Source organism: Mobula hypostoma, chromosome 24 (assembly GCF_963921235.1).
Source record: "Mobula hypostoma chromosome 24, sMobHyp1.1, whole genome shotgun sequence".
NCBI classification, from domain to species: Eukaryota; Metazoa; Chordata; class Chondrichthyes; order Myliobatiformes; family Myliobatidae; genus Mobula; species Mobula hypostoma.
This window is the reverse complement of record NC_086120.1, coordinates 24,251,696-24,267,806: the sequence shown is the minus strand read 5'-3', so window position 1 is coordinate 24,267,806 and position 16,111 is coordinate 24,251,696. Positions and strand designations below refer to the sequence as shown.

The 16,111-nt window shown below is 45.1% G+C and overlaps 1 protein-coding gene across 7 annotated transcripts in view; it reads left to right on the top strand.

Annotated features, from left to right (window-relative positions):
* LOC134337366 (3',5'-cyclic-AMP phosphodiesterase 4C-like) overlaps window positions 1-15,825 on the top strand; it is a 285,269-nt gene extending 269,444 nt beyond the window's left edge. For 4 of the 7 annotated variants that reach the window (XM_063032310.1, XM_063032309.1, XM_063032311.1 and 1 more), the window contains 6 exons: window positions 323-487; window positions 1,354-1,453; window positions 2,212-2,366; window positions 4,284-4,406; window positions 5,873-6,055; window positions 13,507-15,824. In XM_063032310.1, coding sequence (XP_062888380.1) covers window positions 323-487; window positions 1,354-1,453; window positions 2,212-2,366; window positions 4,284-4,406; window positions 5,873-6,055; window positions 13,507-14,019 — 1,239 coding nt within the window. In that variant the 3' untranslated portion in view covers window positions 14,020-15,824. Of the gene's footprint in view, window positions 1-322; window positions 488-1,353; window positions 1,454-2,211; window positions 2,367-4,283; window positions 4,407-5,872; window positions 6,056-13,506 lie in introns of all 7 variants that reach the window. The other 3 variants (XM_063032307.1, XM_063032306.1, XM_063032308.1) reach the window with 1 other exon arrangement.
* The last annotated feature ends 286 nt before the right edge of the window (window positions 15,826-16,111 follow it).

Sequence of the window (16,111 nt, the reverse complement as noted above, 5' to 3'; positions counted from 1 at the left end):
CTTAATTAACCACTTGGTGTTTTCAGCAAACTAAGATCTATACAGTTTAGATAGACTTTTCGTAGCAGGGGTAGTAAGGGTTATCTGATTACTACTGACCCTTGACATTCCATAAAGAACTCCCACTAGGCCTAGGTCAGATTTTGAAATAAGGTTCCAGGGTACAAGAATTAGTTCTCAGTTCAGCACACCTGAGTTTTATGACATTTCACAGTTTGCCCAAAGAACTTACAGCATATCAGGGTGAACGTTACTTAGGCAACTTGTTATTGAAAGACCAGCTATTTTCAATGAATTTTCAATCTTTGCTCTCACCTCAAAGTCGCGGCAGCTGCTGAAGACATTTAAGATTCCTGAGGACACCTTCATCACGTACATGACGACTCTGGAGGACCATTACCGTACGGATGTGTACTACCACAACAATTACCACGCTGCAGATGTGACTCAGTCTACACATGTCCTGCTTCTGTCACCGGCACTGGAGGTAGGTTTTCAGCAGCTCTCCGCTTCGAGGGGTGAAACTGCAAAATCATCTTTTTCATTCTGGTTTTCATGGAATGATGGAAACTTTCTGACACGTGAGTTCATTCTGTCCTTTGTGTCCATGATAGTCCATGAAGAATTATCCATCCTAATTCCACCTGACAGCACCATGTCCATTTACATAACCATTGCAATGAGGTTTTCTGATGCTACCCACCTTTCAGAACTGAGCTGCAATCTCCCTAACCCTCTGGGTGAAAATCTAATTTCTTCCCCTCCCTTCAAATCCTACTACCAAAGCCATGTCTTCTGGTTCTTCATTAATATTAATGACTGGGTCCTGCATAATTAAGTCTTTTCCCGCATTCTAAAAGATTATGAGTGGAACTGGAATGTATCATCAGTTGCCTGTGACTAGATGGATGGATGTGTGTACTTTTGAAAAGCTGCAAAGCCTCCACTAAATGTGCTTCCCTACTGCTTTTGGAACCACCCCCCCCACCCCCACCCCCCGTCCTGTAGCACTGTAGGACCACTATCACCAAATGCACTGCCGCAATTCTACAAGCACAGTATTTATGTGGCTGGTCCAGGTTAGATTCTGCTCAGTGCACCCTCCAGGATGTCGATGGTGGGGCTTCGTCTATGGTAATGCTGTTGAGTGTCAAGTACAAAGGGCTAGGTGGCCATTGTCTGGCATCTGATGTGACAATATTACCTATCAATGATCAGCCTAAACTTCCCAACAGTTACATGGGGAACTGTAGTCAATGACATGGGTAAGTGCTGGTGTTTCTCGACAAAATCCAGGCTCTTCTCCAATGATTGAAAGTACTGGTGGTGATTTCTCCTGACTCTGTCTTCCAGGCAGTTTTCACTGACCTTGAGATAATGGCTGCAATTTTTGCCTCTGCAATCCACGACGTCGACCATCCAGGTGTCTCCAACCAATTCCTCATCAATACCAGTAAGTATTGTTGATGGCTGTGGTAGTCAGAAGGGATTCACTCTTTGGCTGTAAGCCCTCAGATGCCTTCAGTTCCTTTTATTCCAGTTACTTATTACTGGACATTTGTTTGAAAATGGTTCATTGAGTAGACAATTATTTAATACATCACTACTTGCCCAACACAGTGGTTCCCTGGGCCATTTCAGAGAATAGTTAAGGGTTCCTTTGATCTGTGAAAGGTTTGTGCTCCCGGGTAAGAAGAAATATTTTGTATATTTGGTGCTCTGAAGTAATGAACAGTCTATTATACTTAGAAAATGTTGTGGGAAGTATTTAAGGTATTTGAATAACCTTTTCAAAATCCTTGTATTTCTCTCTGATACAGACCATAACCTCCTGCTATTTTTCTCTCTCCACCACCATTTTCTCTCTCCCTATCTTTCTCCATCTCCCCAACTCCCAATATTTCCTTTTCTCTCTAACCTTCAGTGTCTCATTCTATCATCTCCCCCTTTCGTTTATCAGATTTCCTTTTGCATCACCGCCTCTACCTTCCATATTTGCCCCCATATTTTGCTGTCTTGTTCCATTTTTCCATGCTCTTGTCTACCTAGTCTCTGAATTGCCCATCGATGACTCCTTCCTCTATCTCTTTCTCATTTCTCCCTCTTTCCCTTGAATTCCTCCACTTAATCTGCTCCCGATTTTCTGCATCCATCTGTGTCCCCGGCTCTATCTCCGTTCTACTTATCCTGTCTCTCTGTTGTGCTTTATAGATTCCGAGTTAGCACTGATGTATAATGATGCCTCTGTTTTGGAGAACCATCACCTGGCTGTGGGCTTTAAACTGTTGCAGCAAGAGAACTGCAACATCTTTCAGAACCTGTGCAAGAAAGAGCTTCAGAACCTTCGCAAAATGGCCATTGACATGGTTTGTACAACAACTTCCGCCACATGTCCATCACAGTCCAAATTCAATCAGCAGGCTTGTTGCTCTAATTCCCTAACTCCTGTTCCCAGCCAGCACAGCCATATGTATTTGCCAGACTGTTCTAGTTTTTCCTTTTGTTTAAGAACAATTATGTCTTAGTAACTATTTTAATTTGACATCCCATGAGTTTAATTTCATTCCTTTCTGAGTGACCTTGAAATAATATGGTGAATTTAGTAGATCTACACCAGTGCCTATTTAGTAGCTTTCTCTTGAGAGAACAGTTGGGATTTCTTTGATCTGGTCCAGTAACTCACACCTGCATTTTACTAACTGATGCATAGATGCCGAACAGGCTATCCTGTAAACTCTGAGCAGTGTTTCAAGGCCTTTGAGTTCTGTGGAGTTGCCTTTGTTACACCGTCTGTGAAAACTTCAAGATTCTTTCTTTCAAAGAGTTGCCTCTCAGTTGTTAAACCTTTAAAATTTTAGATGTTCTCAGTCCCTTACCACTCCTGCCTTAAGTCCATTCCATCTCCTGTGTACTTAAACACTGCAGTTTTATCTTAACTCCAGCTTGCATACTATGCACTGCTTGTCCTCTTACTCTGCATTCTCCTCAGCTTATTCACTTATCCATCTATTTTCACTGTTTATTAACACATTTTTCATTCTAGAGCTCTTCCTTTCTTTGGTAAGGAACCCATTAATTTCCCCCCCAAATACGCTCAGCTGACTGGTTTATAATTCCCAGTGCATGTTCCATCATTCTTCATAAATATTGGCATCACATTAGCTACTTGCCTGTACTTTGGCCACTACATTATCCTCTTCTGAAATATTAAAAATATGTGGTAATACCTTTGTTTTTTCTTTCCTAAATACTAATAAAACATTTGTCTGTAATCCATTTGGAGCAGGGTTGAGTTTGATTGTTTTATTTAATATACAGTATGTACTTTCCTGTTGTCTCAATACTCATTATATCATCAGATGTCATGTCTATCTGTTTAGTAAATACTCCAGGAAATGATATCGTAGTTCTGTCATCACTTTATCATAACCTACTATTGTCCTGTCTATCCTTTACTGGCACTATTCCTATCCCAGCCTTTTCTTCATAATAAAATAAAATATATTTACTATCTTGTTTCATGCTCCGTTATAATTTGATTGCATAGTTCCACCTTACATTCCTATTTTTTTTAACTTCTGCCCTAACCCTGTTGTTTTCTCTCTTAATAAGCATTCCTTTGTTCTTTGTGTACTTCCTTACCCTCAGCTGTGAATTCCCAATGTGTTTGGTTTCTTTCCTTTTCACACAATATAAACTCAACATTTAAGAGAAGTTTGGATAGGTACATGGATAGTAGGGAATATGGAGGGTCCATGTTGATGGGTGTAGGCAGTTTAAATGGTTTTGGCATGGACTAGATGGGCCGAAGGGCCTGTGTTTGTGCTGTACTTCTCTATACTTTTCCAGCACACTGGTGAGTGCCATTTTAAATTGTAGTTCTATTTTGTCAGTTACCTGTATTATCACCCATTTAGTTTCCCATTCTCAGCCCCTCAAACTCAGTTTGTCGATAAATCTGCAAACAACAGGAATTCTGCCGATGCTGGAAATTCAAGCAACACACATAAAAGATGCTGCCTGGCCTGCTGCATTCACCAGCAACTTTTATGTGTGTTGTCGATAAATCTGGCTCTCAGAATTGTTAAATCCTTCCCTATAATCATTTTAAAATGGATTAGTTAAACTTCTGTTTCTTTGTGTCTGACCTGGTGAACTGTGAAACCAATATGAAAGACGAATGGGATCCCTGATGGAGAGTCTGTCTTAGGTGGGGACCCCGACAGTAAGGTGCCTCTTGTTTTGGTAATTGGTTATATCTCTCTAACCCTGTCCTGATCCAGGTGTTGGCAACAGACATGACCAAGCACATGAACCTATTGGCAGACTTGAAGACAATGGTGGAGACAAAGAAAGTTACAAGTTTAGGAGTCCTGTTGCTGGATAATTATTCTGACCGGATACAGGTACAGATCTTCCTAGTTTACATAACTGCTACATCAAACATTTTCCTGTTATTTAAAATTTAGATCAATTTTTAAGGTATTTGTGTCAACAATGTTCCAAATATACTCTGAGAATCAAAAAGCACTGATCTTAAACAGGGTTTACGATCCCTTTATTAAACAATGACAGATCTATGGCTGTCAGTTTAATTTTGACTCTCTTGATAACACCAGTGCTGTCCCCTTTATTCTGACAGCAGCAGACCTGTGCTAAACAGAACTCTACTCCGATATCACACATTAATAGAGCTGTCTATTATAAGAATCAACTCTATACAAAGTACTATATCAGTGGTTTAACGGTTCAACTTAATGTCAAAAGAATGTATACAGTATACAGCCTGAAATCCTTATTCTTCACAGACATCTACAAAACAGGGAAAAAAAACCCGAGGAAGGAATGACAGAAAAACATTAGAATCCCAAAGCCCCCCCACCTCCCGCCACAAGCAGCAGCAAAACATCAATCCCCCCCACTTGCTCCAGCAAAAATATTAGCCCCCCCGCCCACGCCAGCACTAGCAGCGCCCCCAGTGACCGTAATCTAGAGTCCATCAAAAACTACTGTCTATCCCAACACTTCAACCTCTCAGACAGGCTCTCTCTCGCAAGCAAGGGAGGGAGAGATATCGCTCCTGTCACAGCGAGAGGGAAGCTGCTGTTTCGATGTTACAATCTGTAGCGTCGCGTATGTGACTTCATCTCAAGCATTAGCAGACTCTCTCTGATCATCATCATCATCAACGAGAGAGAGAGAGAGGTTGCTCGAATGCAGAGGCCTCTGACAACTGCACCCGCTCTCTCGACGTTTCGATCTCCCGCAGCGTTTCAGTCGGTGACATGGGCGAGGAATTGGGTCGTCCTCAGGGACCCATCCTGAAGGCGCACATCTTCCAAGCCGCTCCTGGAGATCCCAAAACGCCAGGCCACTTGGCGAGTTCCGAAGAGCGAGAACCCACCGCCCATGAAGAATGTAGCTTGAGTGCAGCTGTAGATCATGGACTCCGACAGGACCCCAGCCACCTCGAAAAAGAAAGGAAAGAGATGAAAACAGGATATTTAAACAGTTTCGCAGATGAACTAGACGAAGTCGCCTAAGTACACAAAGACCTCTGGTGCCATCTTTAGCTCCTTCTGTTCCCAAAGTTATATAGCAACAGAGCTGTTCCTTCACAACTATACAGTAAAGGACCTTTACCCAGCACTAACATCCCCAGTTTTGCAGACAGACCTGGTCTCATCATTACTGTTCCCCAGTGACCTGCCACTATTACCAGATGACGTTTATAACTCAAGGCCTGTGGCCTTAATGCTGCTGATGCCTTCTTGAGTGAGAGGGGTGAAGAAGTCGGGTGCCAGTGGGGGGGCTGGAATTTAACCGTGGGTTTTAGGAAGTGCACTGAGCCTCCTGATGTTTCTTTCCACAGGTTCTGCAGAACATGGTGCACTGTGCCGACCTGAGCAACCCCACCAAGCCCCTGCACCTGTACCGCACCTGGGTGGACAAAATCATGATGGAATTCTACCGCCAGGGGGATCAAGAGCGAGAGCGGGGCATGGATATCAGCCCAATGTGTGACAAACATACTGCTTCCACTGAGAAAACCCAGGTTAGATGGCAGAGATCCCAGGGAAATGGGTGGGAGCGGGAGAGAGATAGATTATCACCAACCCAGTCTTGGCCTGCAGTCTCCAGTAATTATAGTGAACAAACCTGACCCCCCCCTCCCCACAACATGCCTCACTGCTTAACATTGAAAGATGGTAATGGAAGGTTAAATGTATGGTCACAGTTTATCATCTGAGTAGAGAGTAATTTGTCAATCCATCTTGGTCTCCACTTCCAAAAGACATAGGAGCAGAATTAGGCCTTTTAACCCACAGAGTCTGCAATTTGATTATAGCGGAGGTAAATTTAATCAGCCAGACGCAGACCATGTTGAACAGAACACAGCCCTGCAACTGAGGAAGCATTTCTCTGTGTGATTTTAACACTTTCTTTGAAGACTATTAATTATTTTTAAAAACAAATCATTGTCGGTGTAGAATCATCAAACTAGGTTTAGTGGGAGGATAGAAAAGCGTAAGAACTGCAGGCACTGGAAGCCTAAAATAAAAGCAGAAAATGGTAGGGGTGCTCAGCAGGTCAGGCAGCATCTAAGGAGGGAGTAATGTCCTGCTCACACCTTTCTTCAGAGTTCAGAAAAGTTGGAAATCAAGCGAGTTTTAAGTTTTAGAGAAACGGCTGGGTGTTGAGGATGGGGAGAACAAAGGAAATATCTATGATAGGATTGAGACGAAGAGGGATTGAATGATTGGGAGGGTTGTGATCTAGGCACAGAGATAGTGGTGAAATTATGTTTATTACAGCTGACCTGGCTGCAGGAGGAGCTGTAAATAAAGATGGTTGGATGAGGACAAGGAGAAGGCAAAAAGTGCTGGCACTGTGAGATACTGAATTACTGCACTAACTGAAATGAAAAATTAGGAAAAAATGCTGGAAAAAAACACAATTAGATCAGGCATTACCTATGGAGAAAGGAAAACTGAGTTAATGGTATAAATCGATGAACTTTCAACAAAACTGGCCAATTCCGATAAGACTAGAAAGTCAAACCAAGATAGAGCTATCACATATAGGGGAAGTGGGGGTGTTTCAGAACAGAATAATACAACTTCACAGTTCCCTGGAAGTTGGGTCACAGTTAGACAGGATGGAGGAGAAGGCACCTGGCACACTGGCCTTAACTAGTAAGGACACCAAGTATAGGAGTTGGGAAATTTATCTTGCAGTTGTACAAGACAATGGAGAAGCCACACCAGGAGTACCGTGTACAGTTTTAGTGACCCTGGTACAGAAAGGACATCATTAAGATGAAAAGAGTACAAAGAACATTTACAAAGATGTTGCCAGGACCCGAGGGAGAGGCTGGACAAGTTGGGTCTTTGTTCTATGAAGAATAGGAGACTGAGGGGTGACCTTGAGGGTGTAAAAAATCGCGGGGAGATATGTAGGGTCAGTGTACGGGCTCTTTCCCAAGGAAAAGGAATCAAAAATGAGGTTTAAGGTGAGAGAGGAAAGATTGGAAAGGGACCTGAAAGGCAAATTCTTCATGCTGAGGGTGATGCTTATGTAGAATGAGCTGACAGAAGAAGTGGTTGATAAAATAACAACATCTAATAGACACTTGCGTGGATAGAAAAGGTTTAGAGCAGGCGTTCCAAACCTTTTTAATGTGATGGAGCCTTACTATTAACTGAGAGGCCGGCGGATCCCAGGTTGGGAACCCCTGACTTAGAGGAACATGAGCCGAACATGGGCAGATGAGACCAGCTTAGACGGGTGTCTTGGTCAGCTCGGATGAGCTGGGATGAAGGGCTTGCTGTGCTTATTACTTAACAACTCTATTACTTGTTACCTGAAACTGTTGAATTGACTGTTTAGTCCTGAGGGCTACATGGAAGCTTACATAGGGATTCATTTCAATAATATAAGAGTGGGATTGAGAGTTAAAGTGGCAGCTAACTGAAACGTGGGGTTGCCTTTGCAAACTAAATTATGCAAAGTGGTCACAACACCTTTATTCAGTTTTTGGTGTCTCCAACATTGCGGAGACTGTATTGTGAGGACCACGTGCATACAGTGGAGTGGAAGAGGCACCAGTGAATCACCTGGAAGGTATGTTTAGGTCTCTGGATGGTAGGGAAGGGAGGGGTAAAAGTGCAGGTGTTGTACCCCCTGTTGTTGCATGGGAAGGTGTTGTGAGAGGAGAAGAGGGTGTTTGTGCAAATGGAAGAGAGTTGCTGAGGCATGAATAAACTCTTCTTGGGCTTCCAGCTGGGTATAGGTATCAATTTTAACAGGCTTTTTGATGACAAACTCCGGCATCTTCATCAGGGAGGATGCCTGGGCATGTCGAGTCTGGTGGTATTTATGCCCCCATTGTCCGTCCCTCCTGATTGGTTCATCCTCATCCAATCAGGTTTCCACCTCCTACCTTGTTACAGACAAAATCCAGTCCTTACTTAGTCTTGAGTTAAAATTATTTTCCTCTAGTTTTATTTCAATGGCTTTCTTCACCAGGAGGTCCCAAAAGCCATTGGATGCCACAGTAGTTTTTTAGACCATAAGACAAAGGAGCAGAAGTAGGCCATTCGGAATTTGATTATAAGCAAGGTGGGAAAGTGGAAACCTGATTGGATGAGGACTAACCAATCGGGAGGGATGGATGATGGGCTTTTACATACCACCGAACTAGACATGTCCAGGCATCATCCTTAATGAAAATGGCAGAGTCTGTCATTGAGACGATGGTTAAACCCGATACCCGTACCCGGCTGGAAGCCCGAGAAGAGTTTATCTGTAATAAGCCGGGAAAGCATTAGATCCTTTTCCCGTTTGGAATGGTGAAAATGGGAGGGTGAGGAAGATGCTTCTGGTCGTGGTATCATGTCAAAGGTGACAGAAAATGTATTGAATGTGGAAACTGGTGGGGTGGAAATTGGGGAGAAGAGGAACTCTGGTTGTTCTGGGTGGGAAGAATGGGGGAGGGGGTGTTGAGAGCAGAAGTGCAGGAAATGGAACAGATGTAGTTGAGTAACTTTAAACAATTCTGGATGGCAAACCATGCTAAAGGAAACGGCCATGGAGGACTGTGGTCTGGGTGCAGGTCAACAGGATTAAGCAGAATAATAGTCTAGCAACTGTTGTGTTCTATGACTCTGTGTCAGAAGAGGAGATGTTAAAGGATGTAGGTGGGAATGGAACAGATCAGAAGGAAGGATTCAGGTAGGAAAGAATAAGTTCTGTTGCACAAGAGCAGGCAGAAACCCTAGTTCTACCAGGAGTGGCTTGTTTGTAAAATTTTCAGATGGAATTACAAGTGGGCTGTGCAGGGCTATGTGGGTTAGAGGACCTGTGTTGGATACTACGGAGGGAGGATCTCCTCCGGAAGCAAGTCAGTGAACGGGAGATCATGTCAAGTGGCTGTAGTGTGGTTCAGAGGAGGAGGAAACCAGATTGTGAGCACACACTAGATTGGAAGAGGCACCCGTGAATCAGAGCTTCACTTGAAGGAGGTGATTGAGTCACCAAGGAGGGGGTGTCAGAGACCCAGTGTTTAGCTTCAGTGAGGCTGACATTGCCCTTGTCAGCTGGATTAATGGCAGTACTGGGTTTGGTGCTTGGTGAGTGCAGTGTTGATGTGACACTGAATTGTAAGAAAGTGAAATATCACAATGTGATAATATTGGGACAATGCAGCAGGAAGCATGGGTCTGCAGAATGAAATCTACAAGATTTCTACTAGCATCTCTCCACTGGTTGTTGGTTCTAATCCGTCTATGGCCCTCAGCTCTGAAACAGTGTTTCTGGGTTTAATTCCCACTCTTGGAATTAAAATGTTGGTAGCACTATTCCTACATATAGGCTGTTGAGGTGTGAAGAGAAAGTTCACCATCACCCCGAGACAAGTAGTACTGGACAGTAAATGATGTTAGTGTAATCCTACGTCCTCACACTTTGTGCTGCTGGCTGTTTCTCCACTGAGGTCCATTCAGTGTCTCAGTAACCACTTTCCACCAGGGCTTTGAGTTACTAAGGTTGCATAGGCTGTTGTTAATCCAACTGTTTCACACAATTTTGCTATTAGAAGTGGAGCTACTGGTGATAGTGTAATATTCAATTCTGTTTGTAGCTCCTGATAAGTGAAACAGCCCATGTCTTTATATGGTGACATCTATACCACATACACACATGGACTGATAAGTAGTAAGTCATTACTGTGTCAAACCCTGCCAGCAATGTACTGGAAAATACTACTTATCAGATACTCATGAAAACCCAGCCAAATAAATACCATGGTTATGAAAGCATGTCAGAGGCTGGGTATCCTGGGTTGAGTAACCCATCCCAAAGCCATCCTACAAGGCAGAATTAAGCAATACAATAGACCTACATGGATGAATCCAATGCCAAGGAAAGTTGTAAAACTTGACAGCATCCAGGACAATGTAGATAAGCGAGGTTCAGCTGATGCTGTAAATCTTGAGCAACACACACAAAATACTGGAGCAACTCAGCATCTGTAGAGGAAAATAGACAGTTAACGAACGACTTGGGCTGCGACTTCCTTTCAAGTCAATCTCAGCTGCTTATTCCTGTCCAGTGATGTTGCTTGACCTGCTGGGTTCCTCCAGCATTTTCAGAATCAGGTTTACTGTCACCGGCATATGTCATGAAATTTGTTAACTTTGTGGCAGCAGTGCAATGCAAAATATAGTAATAGAAAGAAAAGAACTGAGTTACAGTATCAAAATATATCAAATAGTTAAATTAAATAGGTAGTGCAAAAAAAGATTTTTTAAAAAGTAGTGAGGTGGTGCTCATGGGTTCAATGTCCATTCAGGAATTGGATGGCGGAGGGGAACAGCTGTTCCTGAGTTGCTGATTGTGTACCTCCTTCCTGATGGCAACAATGAGAAAAGGGCATACCCTGGGTGACGGGAGTCCTTCATGATGGACGCCACCTTTCTGAGGCATTGCTCCTTGAAGATGTCTTGGATACTATGGAGGCTGGTGCCCATGAAGTAGCTGACTAATTTTACAAATCTTTGCAGCTTACTTCAATCCTGTGCAGTAACACCCCCCCCCCCAATCACTGTACCAGACGGTGATACAGCCAGTTAGAATGCTCTCCAAGGTACATCTGTAGAAAAGTATGTGTGTTTTTGGTGATATTACAAATCTGTGTGTGATGCCCTGGACGAAGTAGAACAAAGTAGCCTGTTTTAATGGTACTGACTATGAATAATCATTCCCTTCATCATCTGAACGTGTGTATTGTCTTCAGAAACTCACCGTGTTTCCTCACCTAGGTTAGTCCAACAGCACCTTTTAAACTTGCATCCTCTACTATCAGGAAAGACGAGGGCACCAGATCTAAGGGACCACCTCCCTCTGGACCACCACTTGATTTTGAAATGTATCACTATTCCTTTATCATTTTTTAAATCCAAAGCGGGAAACTCCCTGCCCGACCACATTGAGGTACTGTCTTCACTAGCAGTGGTTTAAGAAGGCAGCTCGCCAATGACAATCAAGAATGGACAGCACGCGCTGGTTTTGATATGATCACCCAAACCGTGATGAATGAATTCATAAAAATAACAATCCAGCGCTCTCACACCGTCACACAGTAAATGTCCCGGTCCCAACCCGCCCCAGCGCCCAGTGGCGATGACTGTCACTCAGTAACCTCCGTTCTGCCAGTGCCTTGTGTTTATCTGAGTGACGTTAGCTGTGTGTCCAACGGTTGAATTTAACCTACGTGTCAAATCCGTCCCCCTATTCAGATCGTGAAGGTCCAGAATATAATGACTGAAATGATGTGGTTGCCGACACGGAAATGCCCGCATATTAGCTCATTCCACGGATTTGCACCGCCCCCTATTGGCCACTTATCCGAGTGGCAGGGGATTCAATCGTTAGCACTGGAGATTCCTATACTGTACCTCCAGAATTTATGTGGAGTCTCCGGGACTTAAAGATGAACTGCCTGACACCGGTCTGAGCAATCCTAGAGGAATAACATTTTAGAGGTTGAAAGGGATATGCGGGGACGCAACTTCCCGGGGAATTTCTCGGGGAATGTTCCACAATGTGTCCCCTTCTACCCTCTTAGATGAACACAATTCAAGGAAGACGGACTGGGTAGAGAAAGAGGAAGGGGTATTTTTTAAATCGATATTTATCTCTCCGTATCAGCGAAGCAATTGATTTGTTCGTTATCAAGTCGTTGTTTGTGGGATCTTGCTTTTCTTTCCGACTTTCTACTTCCAAGGCATTTCACGGGCTGGGCCACATTTTGAGATGTCCCACGGGTGTGAAAGGAGCCACGGAATTGTGAGCCCTATTTTCTGTGCAAATTTTGTTTGGGTGTGGTCGTGAGTGCAAAGGCAATCCAGAGACCTTGGGTTGAGTTAGGTACACGAGTGAAAGTCTGGCGTGGCAAATGAGGAATTTAAATTCAGCCAAATAAATAAATTCTGGAATTAAAAGCCCTTGCAATTCCGGTTTGTCGGCAAAACTCACCTTAGTCCTTTAGAGACGGGAATTTAGCATCCTGCTACGGGCTGGTCTACGTGTGACTCCAGGAGTGTTGACTTTTACTGCTAAGAAAACCATTAATCTCGGCCCGGCCAACAAAGTCTCGTAGGTTTTCGGAAATAAAACGACAGAGGCGTTTTAAGTTTAAGGGGGACTGTAAGAACTTTATTAGCCACCAAAGCACGGAGCATACAGCGCGGTTAAAAAAAACACTTACGTATTTACGCCATTACGTCAGACCAGTCTCTTAAAGTAACCCCCAACTCACTGTCGGTGGTCGTGAATTGTGCTGGTTTCCACCCATTACATCCCACACAGTCCGCATCTGACGCTCTCGGGGATAAGCCAGTAGAGGAGGTGTTTGAATCTCCAGCTGTTGGAGACGTGTTGAATGTGATGGTGAATATTTTTCTGAATAGCAGGAATATTAGAAATTTAATTTGTTAGAAATATCAAACACTAGAGGGATTGTCTTAAAATGAGATGTGCAGATTGAAGTTTTTCTCCCCCACGGGGAGTAGAACAGACTGCAGGCTGGGGTAGCGGTGGAAGCAGATAAGATCGTGGCGTTTAAGAGCAATTTTGATAGACGCATGAAACCTGCGGGGAATGGAGGGAATAGGAGTCATGTGCGGCATTGGGGTTTAGCTTAATTTGACACCATAGTGCAGACAGCGTGGGCCGAAAACTGCTGTACAGTTCTACCTTCTATGCTCCGTACAGCTGAGAAACGATTCTGTCTAGTCAATGGGTACCATTTTTAACCTGAAGGAAAGGAGATGCCAGGAACGCCCTCCGCCAAAATGCAGGAAACCTTTAGGACGGTGGTGGTTTGATACCGACTGGGGAGAATCTGGCGGCTCCGTGGTGTTGAGATCCAGATCATGAAAGGAGTTGTGGCGGGCACCGTGAAAGGGAACACTTTTCCTAACTGGATCTTTACTTCTCCCCTAGGTTGGATTCATTGACTTCATTGTCCATCCTCTGTGGGAGTCCTGGGCCGATTTGGTTTACCCCGACGCCAAGGAGATATTGGACAACCTGGAGGACAACCGTGACTGGTTCCAGAGTATGATCCCTCGCAGCCCGCCCTCGCCGGCCTCCGAGGCGGACAAGAGGGACGCCAAGCCCAGTCAGCTGCTGGTCGTGATCGACAGCTTTAGCCCGCCGAGCGCCGAGTGCGACTTGTCAGAGGACATGTGCAGCTGCAATACCTCGGTGACTCCGGTCACCGAGTTGTCTGAGAGTCACCAGTCCGCGAGCGACACTTCCTCCGAAGCCGGCAAGAACCCGGACGACAAGCCGAGCAGCTGGACGGAGGACGGGCGGAATGAGAGCAGCGAGCCGAATCTTCTGGCGGGACCCAGCCGCCTCCCTGAGGAGGTGTTACCGGCAGAGGAGAACCAGACCAGAACCTCCGATAACGGAGCTGAGCAGGACAGTGCAAATGTGTCAGAGGCTACATAACGCGGACTCCGCCGGAGTCACATACCCAACTCTTTTTATTTTCTGGTCTTGGGATCTCACGGATCACCCGCTGTTTTAAACATCAAGCAGGTAGGGCTTCGGAGGCAGGACCCCTGGTGTGGGGGAAGGGAGGGGATATTTCTGGGGCTCAAGGATTTGGCCAGAGACAACCTCTACCGAGAGCAACTGGACAATGAAAACAGGCCGTGTGGCGAGTTTTCCCTCTCCGGGCCAGGAGAGGGTTAAGATTTTAAAAAAGAAAGTTGCACCCATCCTATCGCTGGCGAGCGAGGGTGCGGACAGAGCGAGCAGAACATCCTGCGAAACGAAGGAGGGGGGAAAGGGGGAGCATTCGCGCCTTTCCGTTTTCATTGTAAAGTATTCGCCGCAAAACAAAATGAGGTAAAGGAGCTCATACCCTGCAGCGGAACGGAGCAAGAGGACTGCCGCTCGAACTGCAAGGTGTTAACTCGATGAGTCGAGACACAGGCAAACACTGGGCGGACTTAAAGATATCAGATGCCTTTTTAGACGAATTGTCAGCAGTTAGCAGCGAAACTGGACCTTTATTCAGATGCAGAAAAAAAGTTTAAAAGGTTTCAATTATCTTTTTTTTAAAAGAACGCGTGATCTGTATTTTTGTTAAATGAATATTTTTAGATTTTTTACACAATTTTCCTTTATGTGAACTGTGATCTGGACTGTATTGACTGTTGCCCTTATACGTGGAGGTGCGATTTCTGTTGGTCCGCGGTCTGATGGTGTGCGTAAATTTATCCGCGTTTAGTACAGATGTGACTGTTCGTGTTTGTGTGTGTATGTCGTTCGGTCTCCGTTAAACTGTTCGACCGTCTATGCACGAGAGAAAGAGCCAAACTATGTTTGTGTGTGTGCGTGGGTGTCTTGTCACTGTGTGTGAGAGAGGACGACGAGGAAAGTGTGCGTGTATTCTCTTTGCTCTCGCGGTCTCGGGGATTGAAAGTGACATCGAGCGTGGTCTTCTGAACCGCCGGAGGAAGGGTGGTGGAGGTGACGCCAGCGGGACTGGGTGAATGGGTGTGGGGTGTGAGGGAGACGGGAAAGGAAGGGTTCCGGGAGGGGAGGGTGACACGCCGACACCATCCCGATACAGTAGTTCGTAAAGTGATCCATTCGAGCGCGAAAACTCGCTGCCCATTGGCATCGAGATAAACTTGCGGGGTAAGAACTTGTCTCGCTGTCAGTTGTAAAATGGGCTTCGGTGGATATCTGTGCCCATCCCCTCGAGTAAAGTTCTCTGCTGGGGGCTAAGGATGCGCACGAAAAGGACCACAGGCTAAAGGAGGAACGTTCTGCCGAGGATGAAATGCCAGTGTGCCCATATGGGTCTGCAGGGGAGAATTTAAATCAAAAATATAACGGAGAGGTGTCCCTTTGCTCCATGTTGGTATCTCTGCTTCATACTGGTCCCGTCCCATCCCACCCAGCACTCTGAAACATCCTCTCTCAATCTTTCCTTCCTCCTGCGTTTATCCAGCTTCCCGTGAAACCTTTCTCAGCTCTTTTATGCATCTCGGTGTGTGGGAATCTCAACCGCTCAGTCTCTCCGGAATTCCCGCCTGCATTTATGGGCGACCCTATGAGGTCAATGGACTTAGGTGCCGCTTATGAATGCAAGCTTTTCAATAATATTGAGACAGAAGAGACTGTAGATACTGCAATCTGGAGCAACAAAAAGATGCCGAGGGGACTCATTAGTAACGAGAGATACCGCAGACGCCGGAAATCCAGAATAAAACACAAAATGCTGGAGGAACTTGGTGGGGGCGGGGGGGGGGGGGCGCGGTGGTCAGGCAGCATCTATGGTGAGGAATAAACCTGCCAAGTTCCTCCAGCAGACTGTTGTCCAATAATATTGATAATTCCCAGCTCGTTCCATCCTCTCTGTGAATCACAAACTCCGGTACTGTATATCAATGTCTACAAACCCCATCTCATCACGGCGGGTCCACACCATCTTCCGCCCGTGGGGAGTGGCTGAGCCCCGTCCGATTAAAGTGGAACCTGGCTGGTGAACCCAGGCAGTGAAGGTTGGTGATACGGGCGCCTGTAT